General features: G+C 45.8%; 1 protein-coding gene across 8 annotated transcripts in view; it reads right to left on the minus strand.

The window, feature by feature from the left end:
• ZNF644 (zinc finger protein 644) overlaps positions 1–15622 on the minus strand; it is a 679952-nt gene that overhangs the window by 224697 nt on the left and 439633 nt on the right. For all 8 annotated transcript variants that reach the window (XM_078646188.1, XM_078646205.1, XM_078646197.1 and 5 more), the window contains one exon: positions 149–739. In XM_078646188.1, coding sequence (XP_078502314.1) covers positions 149–739 — 591 coding nt within the window. The remainder of the gene's footprint in view (positions 1–148; positions 740–15622) is intronic.

Below are 15622 nucleotides of genomic sequence, written 5' to 3' on the forward strand. Positions count from 1 at the left end.
ACCTTAGGCTATAACAGTTGTTAAAGGTCCTCTCCCTCTTTATAGACCTTCGCCAGAGGTTCAGGTCAATATCTTAGGTAGATAGACTCAGCACATATCAAAATTGTTGTACAACCTACAAAAATATCTTTCAATCATGCACTCTTACCTGAACAATCTACTGCTGTTGGTGGCTGGTAGACAAGCGAACAGTCTTCATTTATTGGAAGTATACATTTCTGATTAAACCTTTTTCTTGCGGTTTGATTATGAATCTTTTGAGGGGAATTGTCCGGAGTGGCGGAATCCCTCATCGGTTTATTTTTCAGAAGTTCAATCAGTGTAAGAGTTGGATTCCGGTTTTCGCTACATGGATCAGATGCCATTTCGTTATACTCATTTGTCAATTGTTGCCCATGTAAGGACTGTACAGGTGTAACATCTGGCGACATACCATTGTGGTGTGCTTCAGGAGGTAGAACAGTGGTATCTACGTCATCACTTGACACAAACTTTCGAGATGGATATGGTCTGTGAATATTTCGCCGACTGTTTAAGGCTTTGATCATTTTTTCACATTTTTCCTCATCTTGCAACATTTCATTTAGAACACATATAGGAGATTTATGTGCATCCCATTTTGTTTTGCCTAGTCTTTTCAAGTGACCTCTCACATGATTTGATAGTCCAATTTTAGTATCAAACCATCCTCCACAGAGCTGGCAGGTGTGTTCAGAAGAACTTTCAGATTTCTCTATGGCTGCCAAGGAAACAAAGACAACTTGTTAAAACAGGTGACAGTATTAAATATGGCAATTCCAAAATCTGCACCTCTTAATAGAACAGCACAAATGCGACAAAGTAAAGAAAGAACTCGAGAGCAGAAAATTCCTGGGTGCATACAAGTTTAAAAATCCAGCACTGTTGCACCTTTGGGGAAACTACCATTGGGTCATAAAGTGGAAACTTAAGCAAAGTATAAAATGAATTCAAGGAAGGCTGCCAAACATTAGCGTCAATCTTAAAAAATTGAGGGTGTGAATTAAAAACACTTTCTAACACTAAGAGGCAGAAGCCCTAGTATGAAGTGTAATGCTCCTACTGTTTCCAATTGGGGCTTACCGAAGCTGAGCAGATTGGATCGGTCTATAATTAGCTGTATTTCTAAGAGTAGAACTGCGCTCCAGAAACTTAAGAATACTTTCTTTGAGCATTAGGACCTAGGCAAATACCCAAATAGCTAGGACACAAAAAGGGAGGGTTCCCTACGCCCTACATTGCTCATAAATCAAGAACTAAAACTAAGGTCTCTAGTTTTCTCAGATTGACACGTCAAAACACCTACTACAAAGCTCGACAGGGTGTAAGTGCTTTTTTCCAATTAAAAAAGTAGAGAATTAGACAGTGTTGGAGCTTTGAGGGATTGTGCTTTGAGGGATTGTGCTTTAGGGGAAGGGACTTATTGTGAAGGTGGAGACTTAAAGAGACAGCTACTGGCGGAAGAGAGAGTTTCACTAAAGGATGAGTGCACAAAGTCATCCCAAATGTAAGTGATTGTTAGAGTTCTTTATGTTGGTAAGGCAGATTAATTAAAGGGCTTGAATAAGTGATCTTTGCTTGTGTAATGGGCATAATGTGAGGGGGGTAGTGGAGTTGAAAGTTAAATAATCTAATGTTGGCAATTTGTCTGCATAGACGTTGATAACCTCAATTCTCAATGTAACGCTGGAGGATTAGGGGGATGAAGCACTGACACCCAAGTGGTAATTAGATGATTAAACGTCCAAAATTAGAAAGTTACTTACCTGTGTTAACGACCTTTCTGGTGGTTACTCTATCTACCTGCAGATTCCTCACCTGTAGAACAACTTCCGGCGTCAGATTGGTTCCAGAAACGTCAAAGCAAGGGGTCGCTGGTAGGCGAGATAGACTGTCGGCATCAGAAGTGACGTCAGGCAACGCCACCCAGGCCATAAAATGCCCACCCCGGTGTATCAGCGTCAGTTTCCATACATGCTTTCCCTGCATCGAGGTGAGAGAGCAGATTGACAAGGAAGAAATATTGCAGTACCAAAATAATGTAAGATGGGATCTTTTTAACTTTGCCTATAAGTCATCTATCAAACGGAGAGGTGAGCAGGGCAGTCAGGGATCTGCAGATGTATTGCCTTTTCTTCTGCTGGATACTTATACCGGTACAAAAGGGGGTGGTGATGGACGGAGCATCTGAATCAATCAAACACTCACACCCAGTCAAGAGATCTGGGTTTAATCCATCACCGTTCTTTAGCGCACTCTGCCACCCCAGTTCAGACATGGCTATATGCAAATCAGTCTGACCCTGTGCCTCATGGGAACAGTCCAGCCCGAACTGCCAAGCCATGCCTTCCCTGGACCGGAAACAAGCTTCCGAGGACCGGTTTCTGGCATTCCAGCCGTCTTCAGCCCGGCTTGCTTGAATCCAGTGGCAAAGTGAGCAAGGGACTCACGTCTGAGCATACCCTGCCACACTTATGGCGGTCAAAAGCGGTACAAAAGGGGGTCCTCGGAAGCTTGTTTCCGGTCCAGGGAACGCATGGCTTGGCAGTTCGGGCTGGACTGTTCCCATGAGGCACAGGGTCAGACTGATTTGCATATAGCCATGTCTGAACTGGGGTGGCAGAGTGGGCTAAAGAACGGTGATGGATTAAACCCGGATCTTTTGACTTGGTGTGAGTGTTTGATTGGTTCAGATGCTCCGTCCATTACCACCCCCTTTTGTACCGCTTTTGGCCACCATAAGTGTGGCAGGGTATGCTCAGACGTGAGTCCCTTGCTCACTTTGCCACTGGATTCAAGCAAGCCGGGCTGAAGACGGCTGTAATGCCAGAAACCGTTCCTCGGAAGCTTGTTTCCGGTCCAGGGAAGGCATGGCTTGGCAGTTCGGGCTGGACTGTTCCCATGAGGCACAGGGTCAGACTGATTTGCATATAGCCATGTCTGAACTGGGGTGGCAGAGTGGGATAAAGAACGGTGATGGATTAAACCCGGATCTTTTGACTGGGTGTGAGTGTTTGATTGGTTCAGATGCTCCGTCCATTACCACCCCCTTTTGTACCGGATACTTATACCAGCACATTCCTCCCTTGTAGAACATATATCACAGCAATATCCTGCCCAGGAGGAGGGGTGATGGATGAGTAGACCAGGAAATTTTGCAAAACAGACCTGGCAAAGTGTCCATCCCTGTGCACCTCCACAACTAGACAATAATGCTTCACACAAATGTGCAAAGAAGCCCACGTCGACGCCTTATAGATTTAAGCAATCAGGATAATTTGAGCGAGTGCAGAAGTAGCTGACTGGTGGAATGGGCTCAGATCACTTCAGGAGGCTCTTTCTTGGCTAGGGCAAAGCAGAGAATATTCCACTGATATATATAGTCCTATGCTGTGCCGCCTCAACTTTTTTAGCACCACAGTAGCCGACAGTCATCCAACCGGAAATACTTGGTACGGCCCAGGTAGATCTAACTGATGCACCTGTTCTTTCTCTGTCGAAGGATGAAGAGAGGGGTAGAAGGTCAGAAGGGTGATTGATTCATCAAGATGGAAAGGAGTGACACCTTAGACAGGAAAGAAGTCCTGGTTGCAACTCCAATCTGTGTATAAGACTGTACTGTAAGGAGGGCAACAGCTAAGGCCTTGTAACTCACTGACACTTCACGCGGGCAAGACAAACGAAAAAAACAGGTTTCAGGGTCAACATTCGTGAAGGGGCTGAAACAGTGCCCATCAAAAAGTTGAGAACCAGATTTAAGTCCCATTGAGGAACCACAAGGGAGAGGGTGGAAAAGGCTTGGTCAGGCCCTTAAGAAAACAAATGACAACAAGCGGGCATAAACCGGGGCAGATGATCTGGCAGACCGAGGAAAGAGGACAAATATTTCTTTAAAGTGCCAATGGCACATCCACTCTGAGCAAGGGAAAGCCCCATTTGCAGCACTTGAGATAGTTTAGCCTGCAAGGGAGCAACACCATTGTTCGCACAACATTCAACAAGTTGATCCATCTGCTGGAATAAGCAGATTTATTAGAGGGGTGATGTGCAGCTAAAAGGACATCAACCACCTCCAGGGGCAGCTCATAAAAGATTAGTTGTCTCAGCTCAAATTTCCAAGCATTTTTGTGGCGGTTTCATTGATTGGAGTGCAGAGCCAGCCCCATATATTGGGAGAAAATATATAGCCTGAATTGAAGGTGGAGTGGGGGACAAGTGGAGAAGCACAGAAGGTCCAAATAACGCACCCTTCTCAGCCAATTCGGGGAGATGAGAATGACATGGGCCCAGTCTTGGCAAATCTTTCTAAGAACTCAAAGAATCAAGGGAAAGGAGAGGGAGAACGCGTAATGCAGCAGAAAGTTCCACCTCAACTGAAACTTGCACCCCGCCACACCCCACCGCCACCCCAAGGCTTTCCTCAAAGGATACTAGAGGGTGCAGAAATGCCGGCAATGAGCTTCTTTTGAGGAGATGAATAGTTCAACTGAGGAATGCTCCAGTTCACAAAGATGTCCTGGACTACCTCCAGTATAAGAAGCCACTCATGAGGGGCAAGATAATGCCGGATCCATCTGTCAGTTCTCACATTCAGAGACTACGCTAGGTGATTGCGTGGGAGCCAGATCTCTTGGCCCTGAGCCCTAGACCACAGATCAACACTTCTAGGCAAAGGAGGTATTGTGTTGTCTGTCAAGATTTGGACGGATGAACCCACAATGGCCTTCAGTGCCAGCCGAATCGCCCGCAGGCCTCTAGATCCTCCAGATGTGCTCCCCACCCTAGGATGGAGGCATTCATCACTATCATAGTCACAGTCGGTGGGGGAGTGAAAGCCATGCTGTGAGTCAGGTTCACGTTACCCCACCAAGCCACTTTCGCTACAGCGCTGGCGGAGAACACAATGGAGTCTAACAGGTCATCCCCAGAAAAGAATCACTGCCTCCAGAGGCACCACTGCGGGGTCCTCATGTGATGTGCCAATGTGTGTTTATGACTAGGAAGATGCAGCAAGCCAGAAGACCTAGGAATCTCAAGACTGGGACTATCGTGCCTTGCTGGAGAGATGAACTATCTCCGGAATATCCTGTATTCTTTGTGACTGGGCATGGATAAGGAAGTGATTCTTTGAACTGGAGTGGTTAGGAGGGGCACAGGGGACATTTGGGATCATTGATCAAAAAGACCAGGTCAAACAGCAGTGAGGTCATCGACTGCAAATGGAGACCGGCATGTCTGGCGAGCCGGCTTTGAGGAGCCAGGCGAGCAGTAATGGGAACAAGGACACCCTACTACCATCACCTTTCAATAAGACATGAGGTGCAGATGTCAAATCAAATGGCTGAACCGCAAATTGGTAGTGAGTAGAACCCACCACAAATAGCAAGTACTCCTGGTGTGACTGTAAGAGCGCAACGTGGAAATACGCATCCCGCAGGTCGAGTGACACCATCCAGTCTCCAAGCTCTAACGCCTGTGCAACTTGAGCTAGGGTTTCCTTTGAGGAAGACATTCAGGCTCCTGATATGTAGACCTGGATGCAGACGGACATCCTTCTTGGGCACCAGAAACTAACACGAATAACAATCCTCACCCTTTTCCTTCACTGGCACCAACTCCTCTACTCCTTTGAGAAGAGCTGCCACCTCCTGCAGAAGAATGGCTGAACGTTTGGGAGAAGGAGTGAGGAAGCACAATGGGGTTGAGCGGAAACCTCAAAGGAAAGGAAGGATGCAGCCCCCCCCCCCCCCACACACACACATACCCATGTGCTGTCTGCGGTTGCAAGAGGGGATGCAGCATGCTCCCCTGGTGGTGCTGGGGAGCTGGCAGAGGATGATAGTTGTAAGGTGGATATTCACCTATTTCCTTGCTGTCACCCTGCTCGTCGTCGCCCTCTGTATTGTCTGAGGAGTGGGTTAGTCTGAAGCTACAACCCAGATGGTACTGTCTAGAGTGAAAGGCAGAACCTCTCCCACTACCGCAAAAGTGACAAAAAGTTTGATAGTCTTTTTTCAGAGGCGGAGGCTGACGGCCTAAGGATAGGACTGTAGCCTTACAAGACTTGAAGCACTCCTGTGTGGAATCTGTCTTGTCCCAATCAGGCGCCCTCCATCAAAGGGGAGGTCCATTAGATTGGACGGTACATCAGATGAAAAGTTGGACGTCCTGAGCCAACAGATCTTTCAGAGAGCGCAAGCACTGTCTAGGTTCAACCTAAAAAACATTGACTTGGCTTTCTAATTATTATTATTTTTTTTTAAAACAGAATAGAGAGAGGAGTCAGAAGATTCAATCCGGAAGTCGGATACTGAAGCACTGATCGAGAGAAAAAAGAAGGGGGATTAGAAAAATAAATACAATTGCAAAACCAGTAAAGAAAAACAATTAATCAGGCGACAATGACACTTCAATATGATATACAAGCAATTACTAGCTTGCATTTGGAGTCCCGACTAAAACATACAGGATGCACAGTGAAAAGAAAAACAAAACAGATTGCTATTGCTTTCTGTAGAACATGCATCTATGAAATACAGATTTCAATGTGTGATGATTCGGGGCCCGATTTAGATTTCGGCGGATGGGTCACTGTCACAACAGTGACTGATATCCCATCCGCTGAAATATAGATCCCCTAGGATACTATGGGATTTGTACTTCGGGGGAAAGGATATCCCTCACCGTTGTGACAGAGTAACCCATCTGTTGAAATCTAAATCGGGCCCTCAGTGTCCTTTCTAACAATAATTACAAACCCACTGCAATGAAAGCACGCCATAGGAGGCACAATCGTACACCAAACAACCAACAGCTTGCAATGAAAAAGGTCATACTTCTCTAAGAGGAGTAACAAGCCTTCACAATGCAATAGGTCTCACAATAGCGAGATTTTGAGCTATTGGCATTGTAACTGGCTTTTATAATATAAAAAGGCATTGTCATTTACAAAACCAACAGATCAAACTTTAGCAAAAGCAAAACCTATTGTATTGTAGAGCGCAGTGTCCGTGAAGCGGGCGCCGCGCTCACCAATAAAATAACAAAAAAACAGGGCGGGGTGTCTCCAAAGCAGACACCGCACTCAACATTATAGTTAAAAAACTATTTTTTTTTAAATGAAACTGTGCGAGGTGTCCCTAAAGCGTTAGCCGCGCTCAGGATGCGTATTTTTTTAAACAAAATAAATGGTGAAAGAACATGCTGTGTCCCTGAAGCAGATGCTGCGTTTTACTAAACAGTAATAATAAAAACCAGCATTTGTAATGCAATAGGTTTCCAATTTATGTGAGACCTATTGTATTGCAAACGGATGGCAACTTGGCATCACGGACAATGGGAGGAAGGATGGGGGGGTGGGAAAGAAGGCACGGACATCGGTAGGGAGAGAGGGCGGGTGGGGGAGAAGGCACGGACAACAGGAGGGTGGGGGAGGAGAGAAGGCACAGACACAGCTGCGTGACCCTAAGTGTGCACGTCGTCCGCCTAATGGAGAAACTCAATAAAGGAAATAATGCATGCCCCGTGTAAGAACCAAGTAAAGGGGCCAGTAGTCATGAGAGGATACAAATGACATGGCTGTACTAAGGAGGGATTAACAAGCTTCATAATGAATCAGAAGCACGCATTTTCAAAGAGCAAACACACAAGCAAATGAAAAATAAGGGTGGGGAGTGGGTGAAGTTTCTCTCCATACTAAACTACCACAGATCTTTGCAGAGCAGCACTTGCGTGCTGGCTCACACTTTACCTTAAAAACAAGCATTTGCAATACAATAGGTCTTGCATTAGGAAAGTTGGAGTTATTTGTCCTGTACATGACAAATTTGTTATTTATGTGTTATTTTTGAAAATTGTGAAATTAATAGCTTTGTCATTTACAATGGTAATACTTTTATTTTTTGACAATGTGACACCTATAGCATTTTTAATGTACCATGTTTTGTATTTACGTGACATAGAAGTGGTGATTTTACAAATAACAATGTTTTAAAAAAAAAATTATTAATACTTAAATAAAAGTTAGTGTAATTTATAATGGCAATAGCTTAAACTTTTGTAAATAACTTTTGTGAAGATTATGTTCAGTGTATTTTATCGTGACTAAAATATAAGAACAGAAGTGAAATATCAACTTTTTTTGTGACATTTGTAATAAAGCTTGAAACATTGAGAGAACATATTTGAACCAGTTGTTGTTGAATGTTTGCACAGATTGATACTGTGGTGGCGCTGAGTGATGTTGTGGTGGCGACAAGTGATGCTGTGGCGTTCAGTGAGGCTGTGGTAGCGCATAGTGATGTTGTGGTGCCCCTGAGTGATGCTGTTGTTGTGCGATAGATAGATAGAGTGAGGGCGATAGATGTGTGTGGAAGAGAGCAGCAGATCAGCATATTATAAGAGAACAGGGAGTTAAAGAAGGATGCGTGTTGAAGAGATCAGCAGTTCAGCACAGGAGAAGAGAACAGGGAGTTAGAGAAATAGGCGGTGGAAGGGAACAGCAGATCAGCACAGGAGAAGAGGACAGGGTTTTGGAGAAGGGGGCGGGGTGGAAGAGAGCAGCAGATCAGGATGGGAGAACAGAACAGGGAGTTAAATAAGGAGGCGGGTGGAAGAGAGCAGCAGATCAGGATGGGAGAACAGAACAGGGAGTTAAATAAGGAGGCGGGTGGAAGAGAGCAGCAGATCAGCACAGGAGAAGAGAACAGTGAGTTAGAGAAGGGGGCGGGGTGAAAGAGATTATCACAGGAGAAGAGAACAGGGAGTTAGTGAATGATGCTGGAGGAAGAGAGCAGCAGATCCACATGTGAGAAGAGAACAGGGAGTTAGAGAAGGAGGTTGTGGAAAGGAACAGCAGATCAGCACAGGAGAAAAAAACAGGGAGTTAAAGGAAGAGTTTGGGTGGAAGAGAGGAACAGATCAACACAGGAGAAGAGAAGCGCACCGGGTTTTAAAGAAGGATTTGGGATGGACGAGAGCAGCAGATCAGCACAGGAGAAGAGAAGAGACCAGGGAGTTAAAGAAGGAGGTGGGGTGGAAGAGAGCAGCAGATCCGCACAGGAGAAGAGACCAGGGAGTTAAAGAGGGAGGCGGGTATAAGATAGCAGCAGATCAGCACAGGAGAAGAGAAGAGAACTGGGAGCTAGAGAAGAAGGCAGTTGGAAGAGAGCATCAGTTCAGCTCGGGAGAAGAGAAGAGACTAGGGAGTTGGAGAAGGAGGTGGGTGGAAGATAGGAGCAGATCAGCACAGCAGAAGAGAACAGGGAGTTAAAGAAGGATTTGGGGTGGAAGAGAGCAGCAGATACGCACAAGATAAGAACAGGGAGTTAAAAAGGATGCAGGGTGGAAGAGAACAGCAGATCGGCACAGGAGACGAGAACAGGGAGTTACAGAAAGAGGCGGGTGGAAGAGAACAGCAGATTAGCACAGGAGAAGAGAACAGTGAGTTAGAGAAGGAGGCAGAGTGGAAGAGAGCAGCAGATCAGCACAGGAGAAGAGAACAGGGAGCTAGAGAAGGAGGCAGAGTGGAAGAGAGCAGCAGATCGGCACGGGAGAAGAGAAGAGAACAGGGAGTTCGAGAAGGAGGTGGGTGGAAGAGATGAGCAAATCAGCACAGCAGAAGAGAACAGGGAGTTAAAAGAAGGAGGCGGGATGGAAGAGAGCAGCAGATCAGCACATGAGAATAGAAGAGAACATGGAGTTAGAGAAGGAGGCAGGGTGGAAGAGATCAGCAGTTCTGCACGGGAGAAGAGAAGAGAACAGGGAGTTAGAGAAGGAGTTTGTTGGAAGAGAGGAACAGACCAGCACAGCAGAAGAGAATACAATAGGGAGTTAGAGAAGGAGGTGTGGTGAAAGTGAGCATCAGATCAGCAAAAGTTAACAGGGAGTTAAAATTCAATGCAATATGTTTCTCATTTGGAAAGTTTGAGCTATTGCTATTGTAAATGACCAATTTTATTGTAATGTTTTGTTGTGGTTTGGATTTGGAGGGTGGATTTGGAAGGGTGGATTTGGATTGTGGATTTGGAAGGTGGATTTGGAAGGTGGATTTGGAGGGTGGAGTTGGATTTGGAGGGTGGAGTTGGATTTGGAGGGTGGAGGTGGATTTGGAGGGTGGAGGTGGATTTGGAGGGTGGAGTTGGAGGGTTGTTTTTGCAGTTGGAGTTGGAGGGTGTATTTGGAGGGTTGTTTTTGCAGGTGGAGTTGGAGGGTGGAGGATGAGGTGGAGGGTGTATTTGGAGAGTTGTTTTTGCAGGTGGAGTTGGAGGGTGGAGCTGGATCGAGCGGTGGGTGGATCATAGAGCGGTGGTGCATAGAGCGGTGGTGCATAGAGCGGTGGTGCATAGAGCGGTGGTGCATAGAGCGGTGGTGCATAGAGCGGTGGTGCATAGAGCGGTGGTGCATAGAGCGGTGGTGCATAGAGCGGTGGTGCATAGAGCGGTGGTGCATAGAGCGGTGGTGCATAGAGCGGTGGTGCATAGAGTGGTGGTGCATAGAGTGGTGGTGCATAGAGTGGTGGTGCATAGTGGTGGATAGGGTGGTGACGGAGAGAGTGGTAGAGTGTTGGTGGTAGAAGGCTGTACTGTGTGTGAGAGAGAGTGTGTGTGTGTGAGAGAGTGTGTGTGTGTGTGTAAGAGAGAGTGTGTGTGTGTGTAAGAGAGAGAGTGTGTGTGTGAGAGAGAGAGTGTGTGTGTGTGAGAGTGTGTGTGTGAGAGTGTGTGTGAGAGTGTGTGAGTGTGTGAGAGTGTGTGTGTGTGTGAGAGTGTGTGTGTGTGTGAGAGTGTGTATGTGTGTGACAGAGAGAGTGTGTGTGTGTGACAGAGAGAGTGTGTGTGTGTGACAGAGAGAGTGTGTGTGTGTGACAGAGTGTGTGTGTGTGTGTGACAGAGAGTGTGTGTGTGTGTGTGACAGAGTGTGTGTGTGTGACAGTGTGTGTGTGTGTGAGAGAGAGAGAAAGTGTGTGTGTATGTGTGTGTGAGAGCGTGTGTGTGTGAGAGCGTGTGTGTGTGTGAGAGAGAGAGTGTGTGAGAGAGAGAGAGAGAGCGGGTGTGTGAGAGCGTGTGTGTGTGTGTGAGAGAGAGAGAGAGAGAAAGTGTGTGTGTGTGTGTGTGTGTGAGAGAGCGTGTGTGTGTGAGAGAGAGAGGGAGAGGGCGTGTGTGAGAGAGAGAGAGTGTGAGAGTGAGTGTGAGAGTGAGAGTGAGTGTGAGAGTGAGAGTGAGAGTGAGAGAGAGAAAGAGTAGGACAAGGATAAAAACCAAGGTCAAACTGAAGGTCACTCTCTGGACAAGGGGACAGTTGGCAACCACGTTGGAGTATCTGGACACCAGGAAAGCAGTTTGTAGAAATCACCCGCTTCTTAAGTTGCGTGTTCTCCAAAACATGACAACCCAATAAAGTCCACCCTTTGATTTCAATGGTATGTATTTTTTTTGCAGTTTTGTAATGTGCTGTGATCGCTCATGTTTCCTAGGTCCACATGTGAGTGTAACTAAGCCAGACCAGGTATTTTATAAGCATTCTGATACTTGGACTCCGGTTTAGTTATTATAAATCCAGCTAGTAAAAGTACTGGTCTGTAATAGGAAGAATGTCTGGCAAAGCCAGTAGTTCTCAAATTGACAAGCTGGTTCATTAAAAAAAATGTATTTACTGTTTATTGCAATCATGTTCCACCAAAAAAACAAGAAAGCATGTTGTTGCCAAACCATTATTATTTTAGTACACACTACAGGAAAATATGATGGTGGTGTAGGAAACAAAAGGTACTGAATTACTATAGCTGGAAGAAATAGTTAGAGATACATGGACGCATTGGCAGAGGTCGAGCCCTAAAAAGGCTGAAGGCCGTGCCGCGGGCTGCCCCACCCTTGTCCTGCCGTGAATAGCATACTTATGACATTAGCACTGGGCCTCAGGCCAGCCGTACCGCCCTGGTGGGGAACAAAGGGCCCCTCCTTGCTGCAACTGTAAGCGGATAAGAGTCAAAAGAGGGAGGGGGCAGCGAGAGAGGCTGGTGACCTTTGTCCTGGATGACAATTGGTTAAAACCTTCATTATTACCTACACCTGCGGGCGTCCTTTCCTCAGAAAGATAAAGACTGTGTTCACATTATCAGATATCAAACCCTTGAACAGCAACTGTTGATCTGTAAAGACATGTTTGTATAACGCCTATATGCCACTGATCTACTGATGCCGTTTTCTATAGCGCCAACATGGCCCGAGGGCATTAGAACCGATTACAAAAGAACAAACTAGTTCGCAAATAATGACAAACACTGATAATTAATGTGTCAAATACCATGTAATATAAACCGAAAAAAAGTGAACAGAGGCGGATCGGTAACACAACAATACAGTCACAACTCTAAACAAAACTGTATATGTGGAAGTAAAAAGAGAAAGAGGGAATGTACTCGAAAAAGTTAAACCCAAGAAATGCTCATGAACGAACTAGAGATGCGAGCAACCCTTCCCAGGACAGCGAGCATGGGTCCGCACAGAAGGGAGCTCATAGCACTTATGGGTCCGCCCTGATGTCCCTGGGTTTTGGAAAATATAAATGTATGGACAATTGGAGCATACACGAAATTCAAGATAGATGCTACAACTTCCCTGTGTATATATCGCAGCGATGTGTTTATCTTAAATCTCATCCCTGTATAGAGCGCTCGGACATCGGCAAGACATGGTCGTCACTATAGGAAACCCTAAATTCAAATACATCAAACTAAATTATAAATATAATCACATCTTTTGTGGACTGGTTGCGTGTGCGTTGCCACATGTGTGAGAGAGCATGATGGGGTGAAGCAGGAGAGGGCAGAGATAAAGACAAGCCGGATGCCAACCTTCGTGTAGCGCTGTGAGGAGGAGGGAGGGAGGGGGAAGAGAGTGCGCTGTGCATACCAATGGCGAGGGAGGGCAGGTCCAGCGGAGACTGCAGAGGAAGAGGCTGTAGGTGAGAGGGCGGGGGAGATAGCGAAAGGGTGAGAGAAGAGGCATTGCGCAGAGGGGGGGAGGGGGAGAGCATTCCTTTGAAGTGTGAAGCTCTCGGCATTGCTGTGGCAGGTCTGATGCGATAATGGAGGCGGCTGCGCATGCACGGGCACATGCACTCGGCGTAATCCGCCTGGTTCAGCTTTCCTGTTTCCACCTCTATATGTCTCGACATCTGCAATGCGCAAGCGCATTGGCAGAGGTCGAGCCCTAAAAAGGGAAAAACGAGTCTAAAAGAGGGCAGAAAGGCACAAAAAACAAGTCTAACAGGGGCAGAATGTGGTATGGTGGTGCACACACAATATATTATCAACATTATTAAACCATACTGACTGTCTCATGCACTCATAACACATTGTGCTGGAAACCTTAACGCTATGCCATGTAGCGGTGGTAGCGTACTAAAAACTGGAGAGGGCCTGGTCTGAGTGGCTAATAAGCTAAGCTGTACTGTAACCACTCAGTAAACTGGTGTCTCACAGTATAGAGCGGAGAAGCCAGGAATATTAAATGGATTTCAGCATAACAGGGGGGTAGAGTAAAAATTAGAGCTACCCGAAAAGCGAATGGAAAGCCTTCTGAGCAGCCTAATAAAAGAACAAAGTGACAAGGGATGTAATCTAGTGAATGGCTCCTGGGTGAAGTGATATAGTCACGGACAGAGAAACTGAGTAAGGAATCTCACCGTCTATCTGGTAATATTTAAAACCGGAACAGCTGTGTAGGATAATAAAAGGACTGGTACTCAAAAGTGCAGGGGCATATACATCTGAAACGGCCGAAGCTATGTGTGAAAATAACGCTCTATGATTGATTTATTAAATGCCAAAGAGAAGCGTAGTGCGGATGTTACCGGAATGGACGTGATCCTGTGACCACAGAATTTCTATACAGGGGGGTTGCGCGGCGGGTATGCCTGAGACGCAATACATGGAGATGTTTGAGGCAATCTATAAGTAAATAACACCCACAAGTTATAAAATTAATAATAAATGCTACTCTGTGGTGACGAGTAGCAAAAAAGACTTAAACGAAAAGGAAAACACACCAACAGAACTCACCGCCACCGGTGGTATATATAAAATGACTATCAAAATGAACGGTGTAGTATTCAAAGGATGGGTAGGATATTAGGGTAACCTGAAACAAAACATGCTCAGCCTTAAAAGGTGCATTAAATTGCGACTGCAAAACGGCTGATGACTAACATAAGTGCGGATCTTACCGGACTGGCGGAGATCCAGCATGGAAGGTGCCTGTGTAGAAAGTGAGAAACGGCGATGCCGTGAAGTACCTAGGAAATATGTAAAAACGGGGATTAAAAGGCAACGTAACTAATGCTAGCAAAAGGTTGTCTTGCAAAGCTAACTCAGGACAGCGTGTGGATACCCATGAAAAGGTGTAAAGGTTCTTACCAGATTTACGGCGAAAAGACTGCAAACTCCCAATGGACGGTTAACAGGCGGGTTCGCCGTTGACCATGACCTGCAAGAAAGAGCTCAAGGGCTCAAAATGTAACGCTCTAAACAAGCAGGTTTCTGAGTGAAATAAGGGCTGGCGAGAGCAGCCGGCTTACCTGGAGTGGGTGCGCTAACGCGAGGCACAGGCACTGGGTCACCTCAGTACCGGAAGTGAACAGAGGATAGGGGGGAGGAGAAATGCGAGACACGGCCTGGCGGCCGTGAAAGTGAAAGTACGGCCGGCCGTGGGCAGCAACAGCAGGAGTGAATAATTAGGGGGAGGAGAAATGCCTGAGGCCGAGCGCACGCTGGGGGAAGCTTCAGATGCCTGTGGGAGGGAGGCTGATGGCTTTGATGTGGACGCGCGTTCCGCCCCAGTGCACCACACAAACTGTAGGAAATCCACGATGGTTTCAGACCTTGGTTTGGCCTCTATACTCTCGTCCTATTATCCCTTGTGGGATTAATAGGACGAGACCTAAAAAAATCTTACCAATAGTGCAGTGAATGGTTTGGGGGAAGGGGGCAGCCGCTTTTAAAGTCAGAGCGGCATAGCGCTCTATATAACGTATAATGACATGATTGCTGGGGACAGTGGCGCTCTGTAATTATGTATTTATGATGATATGTAAAATAAAAATACTATTTATAGTACGGAAATGAAAACAACAAGAGTAACTGGACTACATAGTACCAAAAATAATGACGATGGCAGTAATTTTATTAGTGATAAAAAAAAAGGCTGTGGTTGTATAGCATTAAAAGTGCTATTATTACTGTAAAGATAGTAATAATTACGGTGGTAGTAATTGTATAAAAAAAGAACAGACTAAAATAAGAATCATCATAATAATAATTCATATATATATTAATATGAAATATTTGAATAATAATAATTATTATTATTATGTTAATAATACATAACATCTATGTGTGTGATTTTCAGGGGGAAGCAGACAGCACCAGACAGATTTGTTAAGTCAGGATCTCGTCGCCTAAAATCATGCACTGTTAACTAATCGAATGCCGTATTTCATGCAGATGTGCCTACGCCTGCTCGTGCCACTGTACAGCCAGTGCCGCATAACACCCAAGCACATAACGCACACATGCACGCCTGCACCGTAACGTGTAAATTGGCATACA

This window comes from Lissotriton helveticus, chromosome 1_1, assembly GCF_964261635.1.
Source record: "Lissotriton helveticus chromosome 1_1, aLisHel1.1, whole genome shotgun sequence".
Classification (NCBI taxonomy): Eukaryota; Metazoa; Chordata; class Amphibia; order Caudata; family Salamandridae; genus Lissotriton; species Lissotriton helveticus.